Raw genomic sequence first — 24,346 nt, forward strand, 5'->3', positions numbered from 1 at the left:
AATTAAGGCTTCTTGCTTTACAAGCCAGGTGCTCTACCACTTTTGCCATAACTCCAGCATTTTCTTTGCTTTAATTTTCAAAAATGCAAGGTACTGTCTTGAGATTTTTGCTGGGAACAGCCTAGACAACAGCTCCTCTACCATTGGCCTCTCACATAGCAGGAATGGTGTGTACGACCACACCTAGCCTATTGGTTAAAATAGAGTCTTATTTTTTGCTCAAGGTAGCCTCAAAAAATTGATCCTCCCAATATCTGCCTGCTGAGTAACTGGGATTACAGGTATGAGATACTGCCCTGGCTTCAATTTTTTGTTCTGGAAATATTTTTTTGCTTTGTTTTGTTTGCAGTATTGGGGACCAAAGCCAAGGCCAAGTGATTGCTGGGCAAGCACATTATTGCTTGAGCCATACTCTCAGCTATTTTGTTTGTATTTTATTTTTGAGATAGAGTCTTGCTACCTTTGCTGGTACTGGCCTCAAGACTGAAAAAGCTACCTCCCCCTGAATATCTGGAACTACAGGCATGTGCCATCATCGTATCTAAAAATTGTATTTTACCGTGTTCCTTATTAGTATATAGAAATGCACATGATTTTTTTTGTATTTGTGTTATATAACTTTGTCCAACTAAACTCCTTAGAGTTTTCTGCCTATACAGTTAAAATGGATAAAATCAGTTTTACTTTTTCTTTATTAATCTGAATGCATTTTTTTTCCTTATTGTATTGAACACACTAGGATCTTTGGTACATTGCTGAATATTAGCGAGAAAGGACCTTTTGCTTTGCTCCCAATCTTACGGCAAAAGGATTCAGTCTTACAACATTGAGTGTATTATCTTCTGTAGGTTTTCCATGGAGGACCTCTATCAGGATGAGGAAGTTCTCTTCTACTCCTAATTTGCTGGAAGTTTTTTATCATGATTGGATATTGAACTTTGTCAGGTGGATTTCTTAAATCTGTTGAGATAGTATCTGGTTTTCTTTTTTAAAGTCTGTTAATGTGGCAAAATATATTAATTTTCTTCAGATGACTAACTTTGTGTTCCTGGGATAAACCCTACTTTTTAAATAATACGTTCTTTTCAAATATGTCTGGATTTGATTTGCTAATATTTTAAGGCTTTAAATGTTTCTTTCAGGAAAAGATACTTGCTTGTTTTCTTGTAATGACATTAGTTTTGGTATTGGAATAATAGTGATGTTAGAGAATGACTTATAGTTTCCTTTTTTCCCTTTTAAAAAATAAAATGCAGGGCTGGGAATATGGCCTAGTGGCAAGAGAGCTTGCCTCGTATACATGAAACCCTAGGTTTGATTCCCCAGCACCACATATATAGAAAACGGCCAGAAGTGGCACTGTGGCTCAAGTGGCAGAGTGCTAGCCTTGAGCAAAAAGAAGCCAGGGACAGTGTTCAAGGCCCAGGACTGGCCAAAATTAGATAGATAGATAAACAAACAAACAAACAAATAAAATGCTACTAGTACTGAGATTTGAAATTAGAGCCTCAAGTTGTTGCTAGGCTTTTTCACTAACAGCAAGTGTTCTACTGTTTGAGCCACACTCCAGTTCTGGCTTTTGCTTATAATTGGAAATAAAACTTTTAGGGATTTGTCTGTACCAAGGCTTGATTTGAACAGATTCTCAGATTTCAGCTTTATGAGTAGATAGGATTACAGATGTAAGCTCCCAGTGCCCAATCTTCATTCTCCTCTATTTTATGAAATATAATCTGGTGAATTCCTTTTAAATATGTTGGGATTTGACAGTAAGACCATGTGGGTCTGATGTCTTTTTGTGAGAAGGTCTTAAACTTTACAAATCTGATTTTTTTGCATACTCGTGTTCTTTTCCCCCCAAATGAGCTTTTTGTGTCTTTCCAGAAATGTTTTCATTACATGTAGTTTGTTAATTTTATTGGTTACAATATGTATAATACCCCTTATTTTTTAAATGTTCACTTCTAAATCAGGTGTTGGTAGTTTATACTTTCTCTTTTTTTCTCAGTCATTCTTACTAGAAATTTACCAAAATTTTTAGCCTTTTAAAAAACCACTCTTTGATTTTGTTAACTTTCGTTTTCCCCCATTGAGTTTTGCTTTTGTTTTTATTTTCTGTTTTAAAAAAATATTTAATAGGGATTTTAATCTGTTTCTCTTTTTCTAGATTTCCATACACCCCTGTACTGGTTTTTAATCAGGGTCTTTGTGCTTGCCAGCTAGCCACAAAGGTTTCTAACTAAGATAGAAGCTTAATTGATGGATTTTGCATTGCTAATACTAGAAGTGAAAATTGACCTTTCTCCTCCTTTCTCCCTTCCTTGTCACCAGCATCTATTTCATTGTTTTCATAAAAGCATTTCAGTATTACAGTTGCTTCTCTAAGCATTGCTTTAGCTTCATCACATAATTTTTGGTATGTTGTGAAGTTTTCATTTAAAGTCATGATATTTTATAATTGAATTTGCAATTTCTCCTGTGATCCATAAATGTTTGTGACTATACTATTAATAGGTGATTTTAGAGGATTTTTCTTGACATCTATTGAACTAGAATCCTTCATAGTTAGAGGATTTATTTAAGCCTATTTTATAGCTCAGAATATGAACAATTCATGTGGTCCATTAAATAGATCAAAATGACAATAATGATTATTCATATCTCAGTGGGTGGGGCCAATATCTGAAAAATAATTAGCAATCACATGTTGGTAATTAATTGAAGTGTGATTTACATTTAATGATTTTTCCTTCTTTCTTATGTGGATTGGATTAGGTAGTTTCTAAAGCCCTTTCCAGCTCTAAGAATCCTGAATCTTTAGGGTATAAAACCAGATTCCATATTATTTATCCCAGCTTTGAGAACTCTTACTTTAAAGATCCCAAACTAAGTTTTATATTGTGTAAATTTTTGGAATTCTCACAGGGACGGAAGAAGTCTATAGTAGCTGTGGAGCCCAGGAATCTTATTCAAGGAGCCTTTCAAGGGTGTTCAGTGTCTGGGATGACACTGAAATATATGTATGGGGTAAATGCCTGGAAGAACTGGGTTCAGTGGAAAAATGCCAAGGAAGAACAGGGGGATCTAAAGTGCGGAGGTAAATACACAGCATGAATTTGTGTCTTGGTTTAGGTGGGGAGATACAAAGTAGTAAAGCATAGTCTACTCCTAGGTCCAGAACCCTATACAACTTTGAGCTTGCCTTTTAATTCTTACTGTTATTTAAACTTATCTTTGTCTTTCTTGCTCAGGAGGTGAACAGGCCTCATCCAGCCCACGTTCTGACCCCTTAGGAAGTACTCAAGACCAGACACTGTCTCAAGAATCCTCAGAGCCAGGTTGTAGAGGTAAAATTTTGTTTTTCCATTTGTTATGAATTATTTGTGATATTATTGGTTTAACTTTGTGAGTTGAATGTTTAAACTTTGAGGATTTTTTTTCTTTATTGTCAAAGTCTGATATAGAGGGGTTACAGATTCATATGAAAGTCAGTGAGTACATTTCTTGTTCTACTTGTTACCTCTTCCCTCATTTTCCCCTGAGGATTTTTTAATCTTTCTTTTTTTTTTTTTTTTTTTTGGCCAGTCCTGGGCCTTGGACTCAGGGCCTAAGCACTGTCCCTGGCTTCTTCCCGCTCAAGGCTAGCACTCTGCCACTTGAGCCACAGCGCCGCTTCTGGCCATTTTCTGTATATGTGGTGCTGGGGAATCGAACCTAGGGCCTCGGGTATACCGAGGCAGGCACTCTTGCCACTAGGCTATATCCCCAGCCCCCCCCTGAGGATTTTTTTTAAATGTTGGTTTGGGGGCTTGAACTTGGGACCTGGGTAATGTCCCTGAGCTTTTTTTGCTCAAGGCTAGCGCTTTACTACTTGAACCACAGCTCTACTTTTGGCTTTTGGGTGGCTAATTGAAGTAAGAGTCTCAAGGACTTTCCTGCACTGGCTGTTTTCAAATCTAGATCCTCACATCTCAACTTCCTGAGCAGCTAGGATTATAGGTGTGAGCCACTGATGTCCCACAGAAGTTTTTTTTTTTTTGGGGGGGGGGCAGTCCTGGGCTTAGACTCAGGGCCTGAGCACTGTCCCTGGCTTCTTTTTGCTCAAGGCTAGCACTCTGCCACTTGAGCCACAGCGCCACTTCTGGCCGTTTTCTGTATATGTGGTGCTGGGGAATTGAACCCAGGGCCTCATGTATACGAGGCAAGCACTCTTGCCACTAGGCCATATCCCCAGCCCCCACAGAAGTTTTGAGTTTTAAGATAATAAAGAGGAATTAATATCCTAACTTCACTGTTTTTTTAAAGTTTTTATTATAAAACTGATGTACAGAGAGGTTACAGTTTCACACGTTAGGCATTGGTTACATTTCTTGTACTGTTTGTTACCTTGTCCCTCATACCCCCCTCCCTAACTTCACTGTTAAAGAGGCTATTTATATAGATAAGGTTGTGTCTTTTGAAGGTGAATTTATTCTGTAAACATAAGGGATTCATTGCATTTTCTTGACACTGAAAGTAGTTTAAAATGTGTCTTTGAGTCTTTTATCACTATAGTAACTTATACAGAATGCTCTATGAGATTTTTTAAAAAATACTTGGAAAACTGCTACTTTTGTAGGAATTTTTCTTAACAATGAAATTTATGTAACTAGCAGTGTTCATTAGTTTCACCTTAACTGTCAAGAAACCTGAGGCCAAAACAATTCAAACATACAGCCATTGTGTATAGTTTTATGGCCCATATAAGTTTTCATTACTTTTAACATTTAAAATTTTGGTTTATGTTTTGCTTTAATTATCTTATATTTTATAATTATATATATATTACAAAGTTTCTTCTAGCAGCAACTACTGAAATCTTTCATATCCAGGGCCAATTGCAATATCCAAATCACATTCCAGTTTTTTACATCTATTTTAAAAGAAAAAAGTTATATAATAATGGTTTTATGAAATGACATAGAGAAGAAATGGATGAGTTTATACAGTATAGTAGGTTTTTTTTTTTTGTCATTTTCAGCTATAAACTATGAACTCTTAGACCTGTGTAATGGTTGACACTCTTAGCTTCCCCGGCTGGCAGTCTGTGCTGCTGCTCTGGAGCACACACAGCCCTGCTTAGTGGAGCCATTTCCCTGATAATGTAGCCGACTGACTGAGTTCCTACAGATCAAATTAATCTCTTTTATCTGAGGTTAGGGAATACCCTCCTATTAGGGCAATCTAGGAAGTCTGCAATCCCACACTTAGAACTATAGTACTCTTGTCTTATAAAAGAAAGTGGTCTGTGCCCTAGCTGTGAAGATTGAGCTTACAAATTCCAGACCAGCGTGGACAGTATAGTGCGACCTCAGGTTATAGTTTTAGACTTTGTCTAAATGCAGTAGCTCGAGGAGATGCCTATCCATTCCTATTACTCATTCACTTAGAAAATGAATGTCTTACTTAACAGGCATGGTGTTAAGTACTGGGATGAAAAGATCAAACATGATCCTTGCCCTCATGAACCTCTGCTCATCTTCCGTAGAACCAATACAGGAGATCCCAACTGTATCTTTGAAAATGTGCAGAAAATGTGCATTCTGCCTGAATGCAGAAAGCAAAGACAATAATTTTCTTTTTCTTTTTTTGGCTTGGACTCAGGGCCTGAGCACTGTCCCTGGCTTCTTCTTACTGAAGGCTAGCACTCTACCACTTTAGCCACAGTGCCACTTCCGGCTTTTTCTGTGTATGTGGTACTAAGGAATCAAACCCAGGGCTTCATGTATGCTAGGCAAGTACTCTACCACTAGGCCACATTCCCAGCCCTTACAAAGTGTGTTTTAATTCTTATTGCACAACATGGGCCAATCTGTTGGGGTAGAATCGCTACAAACTGGATAAATCCCTTATTAAAATTAAATCAGTCCTAATTGTCTTCAAAATCTTAGCATGATTTATGGTCATAATCTGCTTTTACCTGCCCTTCTTAATCTTTTCATGTATACCTAAATCCTTAGAACCTTTACATCCTTATGGTCTAGCAACTGAAACACGGTACTCTAATTTCTGAGGGCAGAGAGAGATGTTCCATGTTATTTGAAGTATTCTGTAGTCAGGAGTTAGTAGAACTCCTTCTGTAAGGATTCTCAGAGCTGTTAGTCTACTAGTAAGTAGGCAGTAGCAATGGTTCAGCGATAGATACAGTCATCTTTTATTTTCTCATTTATTAGATCTTAGAAATACAGTTTTCTGTCTCATATAGGACTAGCGCTTTGTGAAATGTACTTTGAGAAATCTTTCTGTGTCCTCAGCTTGTAATTCTTTGCCTGTCTACCATTCTCTTACTTCTTCTGGGGTAGCCCCAGTGCTTCCTCTGCAGTCTTAATTTGACCCTTCTTTAGTAGAACTTTTTAACATTACACACAATCTTGTTTAAACAAAATCTGTTATTGCACCATGTATACTATGCTTATCTTTTCTCCTACTTGAAAAATCCTTGAAGTCAGGATCTTTCTGTTTGCTTCTGTGTGTGTGCTTCACTTTGAGATATGGTCTCTTTGTGTAGTCCAGGCTACCTGGGAGCTCACAATCGAGCCTCAGCCTCTCAAGTGCTGTGATTACAGGTATGCACTGTGCCTAGCTTAGAAACTGTTTTTAACCCACAGTCTGTAACACAGTGCCTGGAGCTCAAAGTGCTCAGTGCTTATTCAGTCACTCAAATAATTTATTTTACATGTTGTAAATGAATATTTCAGACGCTTTGTACCTTTCCACAGTCCGTCCTGTCAAGCTGAAGGAAGATATTCTGTCCTGCACTTTTGCTGAGTTGAGTTTGGGCTTATGCCAGTTTATCCAAGAGGTGCGGAGACCAAATGGTGAAAAATATGATCCAGACAGTATCTTATACTTGTGCCTTGGAATTCAGCAGGTACCAATTTTAAATTTTAAATTGATAGCATTTTTAATAAATCTGAATTTGTAAAATAAGCAATTACTACTGCTCCTATCCTTCCCCCCCCCCTTACTGAGATGGGGTCTTGTCCCTAAAGGTTAGGCTAGCCTCAAACTCACAATCCCCCCCATCTCATCCTCCTGAATAGCTGGAATTACAGTGCAGGTTGTCATTCCCTGCTTCCTAAGACTTTTGCTTTTTATGATTTTTAGCAAATCAACTTCATTTTTTCCTTTTTTTTTTTTTCTTGCCAGTTCTGGGCCTTGGACTCAGGGCATGAGCACTGTCCCTGGCTTCTTTTTGCTCAAGGCTCGCACTCTACCACTTGAGCCACAGCGCCACTTCTGGCCGTTTTCTGTATATGTGGTGCTGGGGAATCGAACCCAGGGCTTCATGTATAAGAGGCAAGCACTCTTGCCACTAGGCCATATCCCCAACCCCAGCAAATCAACTTCAGTGAAACTTCCTCTAACCTTCCTGGCAGAATGGCCCCCTTCAAGTGCAGGACCACTGAGTACTCCCTGGCCATCAGCTATGAGAGGGGTTTCATGTGGCTAGCACATGAACACACAGTCACAAGACACTGACCAGTGTCAGGCTAAATCATTCAGATGTTCATGGATTAAAACACTGAGTGTAGATAGCTTCTCTTCTCTCTGCCACCAACTGACACAAATGTGACTGTGTTCTTCCCAGTGAATAATTGTCTTTGCTATAAAAGTGTGGCCTTTTAATAAGCTAAAGTAAGATGGTATTATGATTACAAAAATTGAGGATGGTTCCATTTTATATGTCAATGAGTAGAAAGTACATAAATAGCAATTCAAAAAAAAAGGAACTGAGATATATATGCATATTTATGTAGCTTCATTTAGGGTTTTGTTTTATTTTGTTTTTTTTGCTAGTCCTGGGGGTTGAACTCTGGGCCTGAGTTCTGTCCCTGGCTTCTTTTTGCTCAAGGCTAACACTCTACCACTTAAGCCACAGCGCCACTTCCGGCTTTTTCTATGTATGTGGTGCTGAGGAATTGAACCCTGGACTTCATGTGCTATACTACTAGGCCATATTCCCAGCCCTAGTTTTTTTTAAACAAAGATCAAAAAATTAAATCATTCAGCTGAGCATAGTGACTCACACATGTAATTCTGCCTATTCATGGGGCTGAGATCAGGAAGATCATGGTTCAAGACCAGCCCAGACAAGAAGTTAACAAGACATTATCTCAGCCATTCATAAGATGGGCATAGTTGGGTGCTGGTGGTCCACACCTGTAATCCTAGCTAGTCAGGAGGCTGAGATTAGAGGATTGGGGTTCGAAGCTAGCCTGGTTAGGAAAATATATGAGACTCTTATCCAGTTAACCACCAGAAAACTGGAAGTGGAACTGTGGCTCAAAGTGATAGAGCCTTGAGCAAAAAGAGCTCAGGGACAGTGCCCAGGCCCTGAGTTTAAGCCCTGCATTGACCCAAAAAAAAAAAAAAAAAGATGGACATACTGATGATGGGTGTTTTTAATCTCAGTTGTGCAGAAAGTATTAGTAAAAATAATAAAAGGAAGAATAATTGAGAGAGTAATAGAGCACTTGACCAGCAAGTACAAGGCCCTGTGTTTAAACTCTAGTACTGACCCCAAGAAAGACCCATTATAACATTTGTTTATAAGAGTGGTGTGAAGCTGGGTGCCAGTGGCTCACTCCTGTAATCCTAGCTACTCAGGAGGCTGAGATCTGAGGATCATGGTTCAAAGCCCACCTGGGCAGGAAAGTTTATCTCCAGTGAACCACCCGAAAACCGGAACTGGTACTGTGGCTCAAATGGTAGAGCACTAGCCTTGAGCTGAAGAGCTCATGGACATCACCCAGGCCCAGAGTTCAAGCTCCATGACTGACTTAAAAAAAAATAGTGGCATGAGATTGAGGGTTTCTTTTTTTCTATGTGTTTATTTATTTTGCCAGGAATTCAGTTTTTGCAAGTCTCTTCAAAACTCAAAACTCATTGGCGATAACGTCAATGGTCACAAAGGTACAGTGGTTAAGTAAATTAGAGCACATTTGTAAAATGGTATATAATTTATTAAGTTTATATACAAATTATACAGTAGTGGATACTTGTAATCCCAGCTTCTCTGGAGGATGAGGTGAAGGAATTTGAGTTCCTAGCCAGCCTGAGCAACCTAGGTGAGACCCTATCTCAAAAGGTACATCTGGTAGCATGTACAAATATTGTTAAAGCAGTAGATAAATAAAATGGGAGTATAAATTATATGTGTATCAACGTATCTTGACACAGTTACATAAATGGATAATACATGAAGTAAATGAAAAATATTTACAGTGGTTATTATGTCCATATAGTAGAAATGTGGTTGTTGTCGATTCTCTTTTTTCTCTTGCCAAGTTTTTTTCCATTCATATGTGGGATTTTATGTGTCTGTTAAGAATGTTTGTTTGCTTTGCTGGTTTTCAGTAAAATGGGACCTACATACGTGGGATCTCTACACCTGTTTTTACAGCTTGTTTATCTAAATGGAGAGATCTCTTCAGATCAATATATAAAGCAAGATCCTTCCTAAGAAAAAGCCCAGTATTATGTGATGTGCTACTCAGTGAATCTTTTAGGCATCCAGGTTATTTTGTTCCCATTGTGTTCCTGCTCCGCCTGCCTAAGGGAACATTTTAATTACATACTAGACCAGGATTTATTTCAATAGTTAGACATATCTTATTCATTCTTTTCTGTGAATAACGTTTTGTTTCAACATACCAATATTTATGTTCCTTTTTTTACCTTTCCTTTCTTCTCCTTTTCTTTATTTCACTTTCCTTCTTTCTGTTCTTTGTTAAAAAAAAAAAAGACAGAGAAGAACCCCTGGGGCACAGATATATTTATATAGTTATAAATATATAGTTGAGAACTTTGTCTATATGGCTACATATCTATATGTGGTGACAATATATTCCAGACAGTATCTTATACTTGTCCCTTGGAATTCTGCAGGTGCCAATTTAAATTTTTAAAATTGATTGCATATATCTATATGTAGATAGATACATATGTATATAGATTTATCTGAAATTTGGTGTCTTGGGCATTAGGGTGCCACCACCTGCCCCTCGAGGTCCATTTTTATTCTTGGGACTGTTGTTCTCGCGACTAATGGCAAACGCCCCAGCCATTGCACCACTCCTGCTGCCTGCCGCCTGGACAGCAAGAAGGGAGACGTGGTGCTTGTAATGATTAAACATGAATTCAGTTTATAAAAAAAAAAGCCGGGCCCTGGTGACTCATGCCTATAATCCTAGATACTCAGAAGGATTGCAGTTCAAAGTCTGCCAAGTTAGGAAAGTTGTGAGACCTATCTCCAAGTAACCACCCAAAAGCTGGAAGTAGAGCTGTGGCTCAAGTGATACAGAATGCTAGCCTTAAGCAAAAAAAAAAGGCTCAGGAACAGCACCCAGGCCCTTAGTTCAAGCCCTAAGACCAGCAAGAAAGAGCGAGAGATTGTAGTTGCTCCGTCTCTAAGATTTATATTCCTTTTGTTTTCAAATTTACTATTTTAATATGTACAGCTTATTGGCATGCAATTATTCCCATTGTTGTGCCATATCTCCACATTTTCAGTATCCCAAATGGAAATTACCCATTAAATAGTAGCTCCATTCCCTAGACACACAAACACACCCTTTGACTGTTCAGTTTCTGCAAAGGTGACCTCATGCAATATTTGCCTTCTTGTATTCGGCTTATTTCCTTCCCTATAATATTTCAAGATGTATCAATTTTTACCATGTCATCGCAATTTCATTTCTTTTTAAGGCTGGATAATATCCCATTATGTGTATATGCATGTTGATTACACATTCATCTGTAGATGGACGTTGGATTTTCTGTCTTTCCACTATTTGTGAATAATGAATGCGTGCTGCTCTGAACATGTGTGTAAACATCTGTGTTAGGCTCTGCTTTCAGTGCTGGGTTTTGTTTTGTCTGTTTTGTTGTTACTTATTTATTTTTGTCAGTCCTGGGGAGATTTATGTTCTTGATTTAAAAAATATATATAGTGGAGAATTTATATATAAATGTGATACTTAACCCAATTTTTAAAAATTCTTCTTTTAAAATGTCACTTGACAAATTATTATTACATATTTATGTGGTAGCACAATTGTATGGTTTAAAAATTATAATGTAGAATAATTAATATATCCATTGCCTCAAATCCTTACCATTTGTAAGAATAATTAAAATTTACTCTTTATCAATAATTTTGAAATGTGCAGTACACTATAATTAACTATATTCACAATGCCATGTCATCGATCTAAAGACAAAATAAAATAACACTTTATTCTTCTGCTGGTCTGAAGTCTTGTACCTTTGATCTTTGTTTCTGTAGTCATACCTACCCCTGACTATGGTGATCACTTCTGTGCTGTGCTGTATGCTACTGTGCTGTAGACTGCTGTACTGTACACTATACTGTACTGTACTGTCTACCACTTCTATGAATTCTACTCGATGATGTAACCAAACCTAAATTTATATAATTGATTCAAATTGAATTCAAAATCATGAAGATTTATCTTTTGTTTTTCCTCTCAATGTTTTGTGGTAGTAGGTCTTAAATTTAGATTATTGGTCTATTTTGTGTTCCTCTTTGTATCTGATGTCAGGATCTGTGTGGATATGCAGCTCTCCCAGCACAGGGCACACTAAAATGGCCTTGAGATTTTTGTAGAACATCACCAAATATGTATGGATTGATGTTGGCTCATCGAGTGTGATACATTGGTATATGTGACTATTCTAGTGTCAGTACACTTTGTGTGTGTACTGGGCTTTCACTCATGGCCAGCCTTTTCATTTAAGGCTGGCCTTCTGCCACTTGAGCCCAGCCTCCAGTCTTTGCTTTTTGCTGGTTAATTGGAGATCAGAGTTTCTCATATTTGTTTGCCCGGGCTGGTTTTGAGCCTCAAACTTCAGATCTCAGCCTCCTGGACGGCTAGGATTATAGGTGTGAGCCATTGGTGCCCACTTACACAATTTTTGGTTTTGGCATTACTGAAGATTGAACTGGGAATTTTTTTTATTAATTAAATTTTGTTAACAAGGTGTTGTGCAAAAGGGGTACAGTTACATAATAGGACAGTGAGTACATTTCTTGTGATATCTTACACCCTTGTTTTTCTTAACCTTCCCTAGATCAGGTAGGCATATATGTACCAAAAACATATACAGTAGGGGCTGGGAATATGGCCTAGTGGCAAGAGTGCTTGCCTCGTATACATGAGGCCCTGGGTTCGATTCCTCAGCACCACATATACAGAAAATGGCCAGAAGTGGCTCTGTGGCTCAAGTGGCAGAGTGCTAGCCTTGAGCAAAAAAGAAGCCAGGGACAGTGATCAGGCCCTGAGTTCACGGGCTAGGACTGGCCAAAAAAAACATATAAAGTAGCCACGTGGCATATGCCAAAGGAAATTCACCTAGAACTTTAAATATAACGTCAACAATAGAGTTTGCTTATCCTTATCTTATATGATCATACATACATAGCTTTTTGAGCTATTGTGATCCACTGAGAAGTCTATTTTAGACCTTTTTATGTTTAGTAGTTGTTTGGTTTTAGATACATAATGTAAGGTCGCTGACCCAAACCTGTGGGAAATACCATTTGACAAGAATTTTTTGTTTCACAGACCTGGTCTCTACTGTCCCCCCCCTCACCCCCCCATACCTTAACAGTCATATATCAAGGAGATCATCCCCTTTGTTTTCTGTGTTCTAGGCTTGTCTCGCTCAACATTATTTGTTCAAGTTCTGACCATTTCCCTGCACATACCAATATTTTTCAGGGAAATTTGTTTTGCATTTGCTTTGCTTTTTTTAAGGTTTGAAATTTAAAAAATAAAGTGACTCCTCAAGATTCTTTTAACTATCAAATGTCTGTGGAAATTCCATATGAATTTGGGGATCAACTTTTTTCTATTTCTGCTAAAAAAAAAAAAGCCTTTGGGAATTTGATAGAATTTTATTCAATACTTGTTTTGGAGAATATTGCTGCTTACTATTAAATTGTACAGTCTATGAATACAGGACATATTTCCATTAGGTCTTTCCCTATGTACATTAGTCTTTAACTTGCACTGAGCAGCTTCTTGCGTATACCTTTTATCTCCCTATTCCCTTTGATGCTATTGTTTTCTTAATTTCCTGTTTGGATTGCTCAATGCTAGTTTATAGAAATGCAGCTGGCTTTTGCATATTTTGCATATTGCTTGTATTCTGCAGCTTTGTTGAGTTCACTCAGTTTTAACAGCTTCTTTTTTTTAATATGTGGATTCTTTGGGGATTTCCTATACATGAGATCTTACCATATGCAAATTCTCCTTTTCCTATATGAATGTTTTGTATTTTTCTCATATCAGTTCTAGTTAAGACCTGCAGAACAATTTTGAATAGGAGTGGCAAGAATGGACATTCTTGTCTTTGTTGCTCTAAGGGAAACAAAATACTTTTCTTAAGATTAAATTATTCTACACATTAATGGCGGTTGGCTTTGTTAGCTGGGGTATTCGGGTTTTTGTTTGCTTGCTTGCTTGTTTTGGTAACATTTAAGATCAGGTGCTCTTCTACTGGAACCCTATGCCCACTTTAAGTGTATATAAGAGTCTTACAGACTTTCCGGCTGAGCTGGCTGTGGCTAGACTCTCATTCAGATCTCAGCCTCTGGAATAGCTATTCATGAACCAGTGCCTAGTCCTGCCCATGTTTATTTAAATTATTTTTTAGCTAGCATCTCACATTTTTTGCCTAGGCTTTGATCCTCTTACTTAGCTGACCAAACAGGCAGGTATAGTCTACACTATCCCCAGCTAATTGGTTAAGATAAGATCTTCTTAACTTTTTGCCCAGGCTGTCCTCTAACAGCATTCTGTGATGTCTGCTTCCAGGGTAGCTGGATTTATGGGTATGAGCCACTACACATTGAATAATCTACTATTCTTTTTTTGGCCAGTCCTGAGGCTTGAATTCAGGGCCCGGGCACTGTCCCTGAACCTCCTGTGCTCTAGGCTAGAGCTCTACCACTTGAGCCATGTCTCCACTTCTGGCTTTTTCTGAGTAGTATATTGGAAATATGTGTCTTATGGACTTTCTTGCCTGGGCTTGCTTTGAACTATGATCTTGGTTCTTAGACGTCAGCCTCCTGAGTAGCTAGGATTGCAGGCGTGAGCTAGCCCGTGCCTAGCTCTTGCACTTTTTTTGTATTTAAACCTCCATAATGGGAACAAAATATGTTGTGAAAACAGCTTTATTAAAAGAAGAAAATGTGTTTGGGGCAGGGGATATATAGCTCATTGGTAGAGTGTTAGCCTCTGGTCCTGGATTCAATATCTAGTACTGTTAAACAACAAAATTCTAACCTTCGCAGTGATATCATAAATTGCCTTTTTTTTTTTTTTTTTTTGCCAGTCCTGGGGCTTGGACTCAGGGCCTGAGCACTGTCCCTGGCTTCTTTTTGCTCAAGGATAACACTCTGCCACTTGAGCCACAGCGCCACTTCTGGCCATTTTCTGTATATGTGGTGCTGGGGAATTGAACCCAAGGCCTCATGTATACAAGGCAAGCACTCTTGCCACTAGGCCATATCCCAAGCCCCATAAATTGCCTTTTAAAAGGCCTCCTAAAATACACATTGAATATAATTTTTATGGGCCAGGATAGTTTTAAGTGCAGATAGTTTCCCCCAGATTATACATAGATAGAAATGCAGAGACTGTGGGAACCATGGATACATAGATGAAAAATGCTCAGTCTTCCAAACACTAGATCTTTAGCATGTAGTTACAATTCTGCCTTCTATTATTCTGTAATTGCTTATTGTATTTTCTTTTTTTTTTTTTTTTTTTGCCAGTCCTGGGGCTTGGACTCTGGGCCTGAGCACTGTCCCTGGCTTCTTTTTGCTCAAGGCTAGCACTCTACCACTTGAGCCACAGCGCCACTTCTGGCCATTTTCTGTATATGTGGTGCTGGGGAATCGAACCCAGGGCCTCATGTATATGAGGCAGGCACTCTTGCCACTAGGCCATATCCCCAGCCCCCTGCTTATTGTATTTTCAATCTCAATTTATCTCGCCTGAACCCAAAGACTTTAACTATACCCAACCTATTCTTTATTTCCTACACTGTGATATAGTTATGATAATTATAGTTAACATAATTTAATGTTAGAATTGAATTTTTTGAGGATGAGATTGTAAAGCAGACAGTTAAAAGCCATGATCAGAAGGGTCCAAATAAATACTTTTTTAAAAACTTAAGTTTGTACTTTGTCAGGAACTGAAAATTACAGTGGAACACAAAAACCTTCTGAGAGCACATCTTCAGATACACATGATGCATTAGAAAAAAGTGGTTTGTATGCCCATTTTTGGTGTATCAGTTTCTCAGACTGAGTAGAGAATTATTCTATTCTGATCAATATTTAGTCTATAACCAACTGATTTTATTTCATTATTTAATTTAAAAATAGTTATTATGAAGGTGACATGCAGAGGTATTACAGTTATGTGAGTAACATTTCTTTTTATTCTTAAAATACTTTGAGATTGAACATTATTTATAATATTGAGAAGATAAACTGTAGGGGTAGCTATATTCTTTGCATTAATATTTTTAAACTTACATTTTCATCTCCTTTTTCTTTTAGTACCTGTTTGAAAATGGTAGAATAGATAACATTTTTACTGAGCCCTATTCAAGATTTATGATTGAACTTACCAAACTCTTGAAAATATGGGAACCTACAATACTTCCTAATGGTAAGGTGATTGTTTTTTATTTTGTTTTTATGATAGACTTTTTTAAATGGTTCGTGTTTTGTGATCATCTTTTTTTATAAATCTCATATATCTGTTCTGATTTATATTTATGCTTTTGAGAAGGTATCTTTTGGTTTATTGTTAAATATTTTACTAAGATTGCAACAGTAAATAGTCACTATATGTGAGTTCTATGAAGTGCATGTGTAGATAGTGATAGCTGAAAATAAAAAATAGAAGTTACATTTTCCTTTCTAGGAAGGTAGTGTCAGCAAAGCTGCATAATTTTTGTAGTTGCCACATATTCCACCTTCTAGAATAATAGTTTCTAGCCTCTTCTTTGAATTATCTTTGCCTTGTGTCTTAGGAGAAGTCCATAGTTAGCTGTTGGTCCTAGGTTCCTAGCTGCGGGTAGAGAGTGTCATGTCTTTCTGTCGGCTGATAAGCGCTTTTAGAGCATTCTGAGTCACATCATGAGTCGATGCACTTAGCATTGAGAGGTGGGGCTCAGAACATAGATTTGGAAGTCAAAGTCATGTGTATGGATAATCTCCCAAGAATAGACGTGCAGAGCAGCCACAAAGAGGATTGAAGAGACAGCTTTAGGAAAGACTTATTAAAAGATCTCTAAATAGGAAGGTGCAAAAAAGAGTACATTCACTTCATTCTTTGTAAAATGTCTACATTTCAAGAAAAATCCCAGACACATCATCAGGACTGTCTTCTCCATTTTCATTAGCATCAATTAGTGTCCAGGAGGGTTTCATTTTGGCATGTGCATATACTCTGCCTTGATCTGACACACGCCCTGCAATTACTATCAGCATAAATTTAAAATAAGAGGGGTATGAAGGAGGATATCTACCACTAATGATCTTGGCTAAAGAAGAATAATCTGACAGGAGTTGGGCCAAGTCTGGCTCATTCCATGTGTGTGTGTGTGCGCGCGTGTGTGTGTCTGTCTGTTTTGAGCCAAGTCTATGGGCCAAATCTGGTTTGTTCCCGTGTGTGTGTGTGTGTGTGTGTGTGTGTGTGTGTGTGCGCGCGTGTGTGTGTGTGTGCGCGCGCGCCAGTCCTGGGGCTTGAACTCTGGACCTGAGCACTGTCCCTGAGCCTCTTTATGGTCAAGGCTGATGCTCAACCACTTGAGCCACAGTGCCACTTCCAGCTTTTTCTGAATAGTTTATCGGAGATAAGAATGTCACAGACTTTCTTGCCCAAGCTGGCTTTGAATTCTCAGATCTCAGCCACCTGAGTAGTTCGGATTACACCTGGGTAGTTCGGATTACAGGCATGAGCCACCAGCAACTGGCCATTCCATTTTTATAGTACATGAGCTAAAAATGCTCTTAATATTTAAATGGGCAGGACATTTTAAAGAACTTATTATTGTGACATGAAACTTATGTGAAATTCATATGCAACTACAAATAAATTTTACTGTCATATAGTCACATTTCTTAGTTTTATACATTGACCATTGGCTCCTTATTTTCCACAGCAAAAAAGTTGTACAGTGCCTCTAGGGCCCATAAAGCCTAAAGTATTTACTTTCTCACTCTTCTTAGGGAAATATCACCATTTCCTGATCTAAAACAATAATATAGGGCTGGGGATATAGCCTAGTGGCAAGAGTGCCTGCCTCAGATACACGAGGCCCTAGGTTCGATTCCCCAGCACCACATATACAGAAAACGGCCAGAAGCGGCGCTGTGGCTCAAGTGGCAGAGTGCTAGCCTTGAGCGGGAAGAAGCCAGGGACAGTGCTCAGGCCCTGAGTCCAAGGCCCAGGACTGGCCAAAAAAAAAAAAAACAAAAAAAAAAACAAAAAAACAATAATATATTATTAGAATATTACCAATGAAATAGAGTGCTCATAGTGAAGTCTTAAAGTGCTCATAGTATCTACCCAGATGGAATCCTGTACTCTTCTCTTTATAGTGCTGTTCCTGTTTTTCTCTATAGCAGAGAGAGAGAGAGGAGCAGTCATTCTCTCCTTTGTATCTTTCTGTCCTACAACATCGCAGTTCATGCACTCAGTACGTTTCTTCTCCTCCGTTCTCTAGGTTACATGTTCTCTCGCATCGAAGAAGAACATTTATGGGAGTGTAAACAGCTGGGCGCTTACTCGCCAATCGTCCTCTTAAACACCCTCCTTTTTTTCAATACCAAATACTTTCAACTAAAGAATGTCACAGAGCACTTGAGGCTGTCCTTTGCCCATGTGATGAGACGGACCAGAACTCTGAAGTACAGCACCAAGATGACGTACCTGAGGTTCTTCCCACCTTTACAGAAGCATGACTCAGAGCCAGGTGGGTGCGTGTTTCTGAGGTTTCTATTGGCACTAAAAGCAGGGTTGTTATAGAGGGACAGTTGTAAATTCTAGACTTGTAATGGGAAACTTTGATTTTTCTCTATATTGCTGGGTAGGTTAAAGACTTGTCTCAGAATGAAAAGGACCACTTGCTTCAGTATGCTTTTACTAACTTTTAAATTAGGAGCACTAATTTAATTGGATAAAGCCCAAATAATCTACACTTAAAGCCTCTCAGAGAGCCAGGGTAACTGGTGACTCACGCCTATAGTCCTAGTTAATCAAAAGACTGAGATCTAAGGATTGAAGTTTGAAGTCAGCCCAGGCAGGAAAGCTCATGAGACTCTGAATGTCCACTAAAAAGCCGGAACAAGAACAGTGGCTCAAGTGGTCGAACACCAAGCCTTGAGCAGAAAAACAGCTAAAGCACAGTGTCCAGACCCCAAATTCAAGCTCCGTTCACATGTGCGTGCGTGCACACACACACACACCCCTTCACAACTAAAGGAAATAATGGTGTCTTGCCCCATTATGTTGGTAAGAAAGGGTTTTTTCCTTTCCTGCAAAATGCTCAGAATTTCTTTTTCTGAGAGAGATGCCATTTTTCATAAAGTAGCACAACAAAGAAAACAAAATAGAACAGCAGTGCTGATGCCCCACAGTGGAAATATTTTCAGAAGAGATGGCAACTTGCATCTTAATCTGGGTGTAGGAGATCATGTGAAGCCTTTTCCTCTGCCTCTCCTCACTGTGCCTTGAGAACCCGACCTCTGGTCAAGGACAGCAAAGCCGACCCATAGAGCCTTCATCAGGGTGTCTCCGCTCTTCTGAGCAGGGGACATAACTGTCACAGAACAGGCACTTGGTCTCCATTCATGCAGAAGGGGAGCAAAGATCTGGTGCGAACAAGACTTTACGTGTCCTGACTTGAAGAGTAGATTCCTAACATATACTTGATTGTTATTTCCTATCTCAAGATAAAGTAACTGTTGGCAAGAGGAAACGGAATGAAGATGATGATGTCCCAGTGGGTGTGGAGATGGCGGAGAATACTGACAACCCACTGAGGTGCCCTGTTCGACTTTATGAATTTTACCTGTCAAAATGGTAAGAGACACCCCCCCCACCCCACCCCATGCGCCTCTGAGCTAGTGTGGTGCCCTTCATGACTCAGTTAACATGGCTTGGGTTCCAGATGCTTGCATGTCAGAACTGCCACTGGCTTCTCTCTCTAGGCAGGGATTTCCCTCTAACTTCAGGTTTTCTCCGTGCTCATGCCTGCCTGTCATTTGAACCAAGAAGCGAATTGCCTTATCTTGATCTTCCAAATTTTCAAAAGCAGAACTAAGGGTTCTTACTCAGTCTTCACAAGAATTGTTCAGTGTCCCCCTCCCCCTTCCGTGAGCTTCTTTTGCTCAAGGACAGCACTCCGCTGCTTGAGTAGTGGCTTATTTGTATGGAAGAATTGTGAGAAGACATATTGCTAAACTTACAGATAGAAAACAGTTGGGTTTTAATTTTTTTTGGTAGAGATGAGGATCAAACCCAGGGCTTTTGCATATGCTAGGCAAGTCCTCTGAGCTAAATCCACAGCTGAGAATTGAAATTTTTTAATTGCCCCTTTTCATAGAGGAACACTATGGCTATAAAGTTATATGATGCATGCTAAAACACTTCTTTTCCCTCCTCAAAGAAAGTTGGTGTGTTGCCCTTGTGATATTAAGTGACCTTGGGATTCGGCTTAGGGTATGGACTCCTAGGAGAAGCTGTTCTCAGCCCGTGTGACTTTTTTGTTTCTTCTGATGGTTTCTTTCATTCTTTTTTAAAAATGGGGATGAATGTTTCCATACAATGCTTTTGTTTTTCTTGTATCCTTAGTATATTTACTTTGATTACATTCTGAGAAGTTGAATTACTATGTTGAAGGACAGGGACTATTTTTTTTCCAGTATGGGGCTTTGAACTCACAGCTTCTACCACTTGAGCCACCTCTGGTGTGTTCCTGATGGTTGGGTGAGTGCACGTGTGCTTTCTGATCCTGGGTCTTGAACTCTAGGCCTGGGCACTATCCCTGAAGCTTTTGTATTCAAGGCTAGCACTCTACCACTTGAGCCACTACTCTGTTTCCAGCCTTTTGGGGGATAGTTAATTGGAGATAAGAATCTCATTGGCTTTACTGCCCATGCTGGCCCCAAACCAAGATCCTCAGATCTCAGCCTCCCAAGAAATTAGGATTACAGCCCAGCCATGTTCCTGGTGTTTTCAGGACTGAAATGTGACTTACGCTTTGTCTTTTATTAATATACTTGTCACCAATCCAGTATGATTTCCTGAGTGTGAAAAGATGTGGAGTTGGAGATTGCTCGCTGGAGGAAAATGTTGAAACCATGTTCACTGTGTTTTTATTGCTTATTAGTGTCAGCTGGGAAACGTTGAAAAAGAGTAGTTTGTATTTCCTGTACTCTCTGATGCCCATTTTCTTTCTTTTTGTGTTTGTTTCCCCTCCTCTGGCTAGTTCTGAAAGTGTGAAACAGAGGAATGATGTGTTTTACCTTCAGCCTGAGCGCTCCTGTGTCCCGAATAGCCCCATGTGGTACTCCACATTCCCGATAGACCCCGGGACCCTGGACACCATGTTAACACGCATCCTCATGGTGAGGGAGGTGCATGAAGAACTTGCCAAAGCCAAATCTGAAGACTCTGATGTGGAATTATCAGATTAAGATGGATGGATATGAGGTTCCTATTTTCATACGCATTGGTATGCACCAAACTGTGAATGCATCTAGCTATTGGGAAGCGATGTATAGCTCCAAGTCCTCTTGACTTGGTTATGAGATGGTGGAAGACAGATGATGACTCGTGAGCCACAGTATGGATGTGCAAATGAAAACTGAAGGAAAGAATATGAACTGAGAATTGTTATTTGGCAGCGATAGTTCTTAGACATCTCCAGAATGACTAACAGTTTCTCTGAGTGGTGCATTATCTTATTTTGTTAGGAATAACAAATTGTGGAATATTTTTAAGGAAGACTGTTGTATAAAACTCTACCATAGTAACCTTAGAGCTTAGAGAGGTAGCTTTGGAGTGAGACCTTGGCGGTAGCAGGCCACTTGAGCAGGCCCTCCATAAAAGCAGGGAGACGAGTGCTGAGCTGAGCTGACATCCAGTGAAGCAGTGGGACCCAGGCTTGAAGACCCAATAAAATACTCAGCTCTTTTTTACAAAGATAGTAATGTGGTATTGATTTTGATTTTCACTGCCATGCCATTTACATGAAGGATATAAGCCTCTAGAGCTTTCCCTACAGGCCCCTCACACCAGGGAAAACAGCCTCACTGCTGCTGACGAAATAATAATGTGTCCAGAAACGTTCATTCTTGGGGTGAGGCCTTTTTAGCACTGGTTCTGGATGTGGGTAAATTAAAGAAAGGGGATGGTATTCCACAAACTCAATTATGCACAGAAGATGTGGAGCCCATCCAACTCCTAGTGTCTTGAAATGTTTGTAGAAAACCCACTGAGATGCCCGCTTCGCTGGGTGAAGCCCTTGTTGCCGCTGTCGAGGCTTGTGCTGTAGGACACAGAAATGGGGGCTCTCGATCTCACTTCTCCCCCATGGCAGCTCTCCTCCCATTATTTCACCTTCCTTGTTCCCAAGGTGATTCTTAATGGTCCTTTGCACCCATTTCTAGAGGCTCTTGCCATTTCAAAAAGATCCTTCTGTCTCCTCGATGCTGGCAAAACTGTGGGTGATTCCACAGACACAGTATTACTTAGCTATCTGAATTATGGTAGAAAAGGTCTTAGTATGTTCCTGTGTAATACATTTGGAAGATGACCTTGTTGCCCTAAGAAATTTGCAAATAGGGATTCTGGGGTTAGGCTACAGAGACATGGACTGTTTTGCATATTCACAAGCAGGTCTCTTACAGCATTATTCCAAGCTCTAGTTCTTTCAGTAGTTCCACGAGGACTGCAAGTCACAAGAGTGTGTGGCACAGCAGTCCATCTCTCTCGTCTCCATTCTCCGTTTCTGGCCAGCACACCTTTGAATCAAAGCTTCTATGATGTTGGTCGATCACAGAACTTCTTAGGTGAGGGGAATTTGACTTTGTGATAAAGCTCAGAGAAGTCAGAAAGCTTCATAAAAAGTTTTATCTTAAAGGCTTTTCAGTATGTCCCAAGTTAGGTGTGGATGACAGGTGTATTTTGTTTAACAATAATTTAAAAAGTGAGCCTTTTGACATTGTATACTTGATGGTTCTGTCTCTGCCTGTAACAAATCTCATTTTTGTTACCAAGAACTGCGTGAAAGAAGTAAACCTTCCCAGTTCTATATGATGAATTCCATCTGTGTTTGTCATTTCTCATGGGGAAACCTCTTCTAGACCTGTTTTGATTGGAGGAAAAGCAGTTGGATTGTCTGATAAGTCTGCCAAGAAACCCTGCAGGAACATCAAGTGTAAATGGACCCACTATACCAATTTTATGGTTCGTGTAAACACTTATATTGTCCCATCTGTAGTTCTTTCAAAAGCAAATATTGTTAGCCTATAGATAATTGTTATAAAAGACCAGAAAGAAAAGATAATCTGTGTCTTAGTGGAGAATCATGATGACTCAGATAAAATGTGACTGAATCAGGATTTCAGCTGCATGTTAGTACACAGAGTTGCCCAGACCCTGAGCTAATTCCTAAAATACTGATTATTGGTCATTCATCAGTGTAGCTGTTGATGTTGTGTCCAATTATTTGCCTTTTGAAATTTTATTAAATTATGTAAGATTACATTTTTTTCAGGAAAGAAAAAAAAGAGAAACATCTAAGTCATTATTGCTAATCTTTTGGTTTTTAATCACATTTGGGTTTCCCTTTGCAGAAACCACAGAAATTTTCCCTTAGAATAAAATATATTTGTATTTGATGGATGAGTTCTTTTCTTTATGTCTTGGAAGGACAAGTATCTTTTTTATTTCTATTTGACCTCATTGGTATGGCCCAAAAGATGGTAAAATTGAAAGAAAAATAGCAGTTTTTGGAAATCACTTAGCTTTTATTCTGTCCAGCAAATATTTCACTGCAGTTTTTCTATCAGAAAGCCTTTTTCCATTCCTAGGTAATTTGTCAACCTTCCAAAGTCTCAAAAACTAGAAACATAAGTTACCATTAATATACATAATTTAGGCTTTTATTTATAAATCTTTCATCAATCAACTTAAAAAAGATATGAACATACATATATCTAAGTTCAGGCTGTAAGACTATGTGGCATTTTCCTTAGCACCTAAAAGTCAGGGTATTCTTCAAATTTACTTCCAGATTCCTGTAGACCATTTCTATCTGCCTTGTGGCATTCTTAATTTTGTAAAACAAGAATATTCTAACAACGGGGCTGGGAAGGTGGCCTAGTGGTAGAGTGCTCGCCTAGCGTGCACGAAGCCCTGGGTTCGATTCCTCAGCACCACATATATAGAAAAAGCTGGAAGTGGTGCTGTGGCTCAAGTGGTAGAGTGCTAGCCTTGAGCAAAAGAAGCCAGGGACAGTGGCTCAGGCCCAGTGGGTCAGGCCCAGACCTGACCAAAAAAAGAAAAAAGAAAAAGAAAGAAAGAAAGGAATATTCTAACCAAAAAAAAAAAAAAATCCAGTCTACAGTAAAAGTGAATTTCAGTTTTCTCTTAAACTTATGTAGTTTTTAATGTAATCATCAGGCAACAACACCCTTGTTCCCTTGTTCCTCTCTGCTTCAAGTATCCCCGCAGTTGTTGTCCAGAAAAGTTTACTTATTACATATTAGAAAGACCAAAGGCTTTAGAGCCTTGTCGTTCTCCTTACTGGTTATTTATAACCTTATGTAAGTTACTAATAAACCATTCTGTGCCTCAGTGTTGTCATCTATAAGGTGAAAATGATAATCCTATTGTGTCTGGTATATGGTAGGCTTTCAGATGTCAGCTTTATTTTTTTAATGACATACACAAATTGCATTGGCATTTTGTGAATGCCAACTCTTCTAAGATTGAAGAAATGAGTTACCAGACCATAGTCTGCATTTCCACTAGGTTCAGCAATGTGGATTCTCCAAACCTGATCCTCTACATGACCAGTTCTACGCACTTCATTTGCTAAGCATGACTAAATGCTGTGCTGTAATAAAATCATAAATGCATAGTGCATTCATAGACATGAAAGGACTATGCCATATTTTTTATTGTGGTTGGGGATCAAACCGAGGCCTTGTGTATGGTAGGCAGGTACCGTACCCCTGAGCCAC

The 24,346-nt window shown here is 39.1% G+C and overlaps 1 protein-coding gene and 1 non-coding gene across 9 annotated transcripts in view; one reads left to right on the forward strand and one right to left on the reverse strand.

Annotated features, from left to right (window-relative positions):
• Nucleotides 1–22,999, forward strand: part of Zmym4 (zinc finger MYM-type containing 4) — a 104,475-nt gene extending 81,476 nt beyond the window's left edge. For all 8 annotated transcript variants that reach the window (XM_048350859.1, XM_048350861.1, XM_048350860.1 and 5 more), the window contains 7 exons: nt 2,926–3,097; nt 3,252–3,347; nt 6,759–6,910; nt 15,641–15,752; nt 17,818–18,066; nt 19,046–19,175; nt 20,584–22,999. In XM_048350859.1, the coding sequence (XP_048206816.1) occupies nt 2,926–3,097; nt 3,252–3,347; nt 6,759–6,910; nt 15,641–15,752; nt 17,818–18,066; nt 19,046–19,175; nt 20,584–20,791 (1,119 nt within the window). In that variant the 3' untranslated portion in view covers nt 20,792–22,999. The remainder of the gene's footprint in view (nt 1–2,925; nt 3,098–3,251; nt 3,348–6,758; nt 6,911–15,640; nt 15,753–17,817; nt 18,067–19,045; nt 19,176–20,583) is intronic.
• LOC125355820 lies at nt 7,524–7,619 on the reverse strand. Its single transcript, XR_007211749.1, has one exon. It is a non-coding gene; the product is annotated as a small nucleolar RNA SNORA17 (small nucleolar RNA).
• Nucleotides 23,000–24,346: the final 1,347 nt, after the last annotated feature.

This window comes from Perognathus longimembris, chromosome 7 (genome assembly GCF_023159225.1).
Source record: "Perognathus longimembris pacificus isolate PPM17 chromosome 7, ASM2315922v1, whole genome shotgun sequence".
Classification (NCBI taxonomy): Eukaryota; Metazoa; Chordata; class Mammalia; order Rodentia; family Heteromyidae; genus Perognathus; species Perognathus longimembris.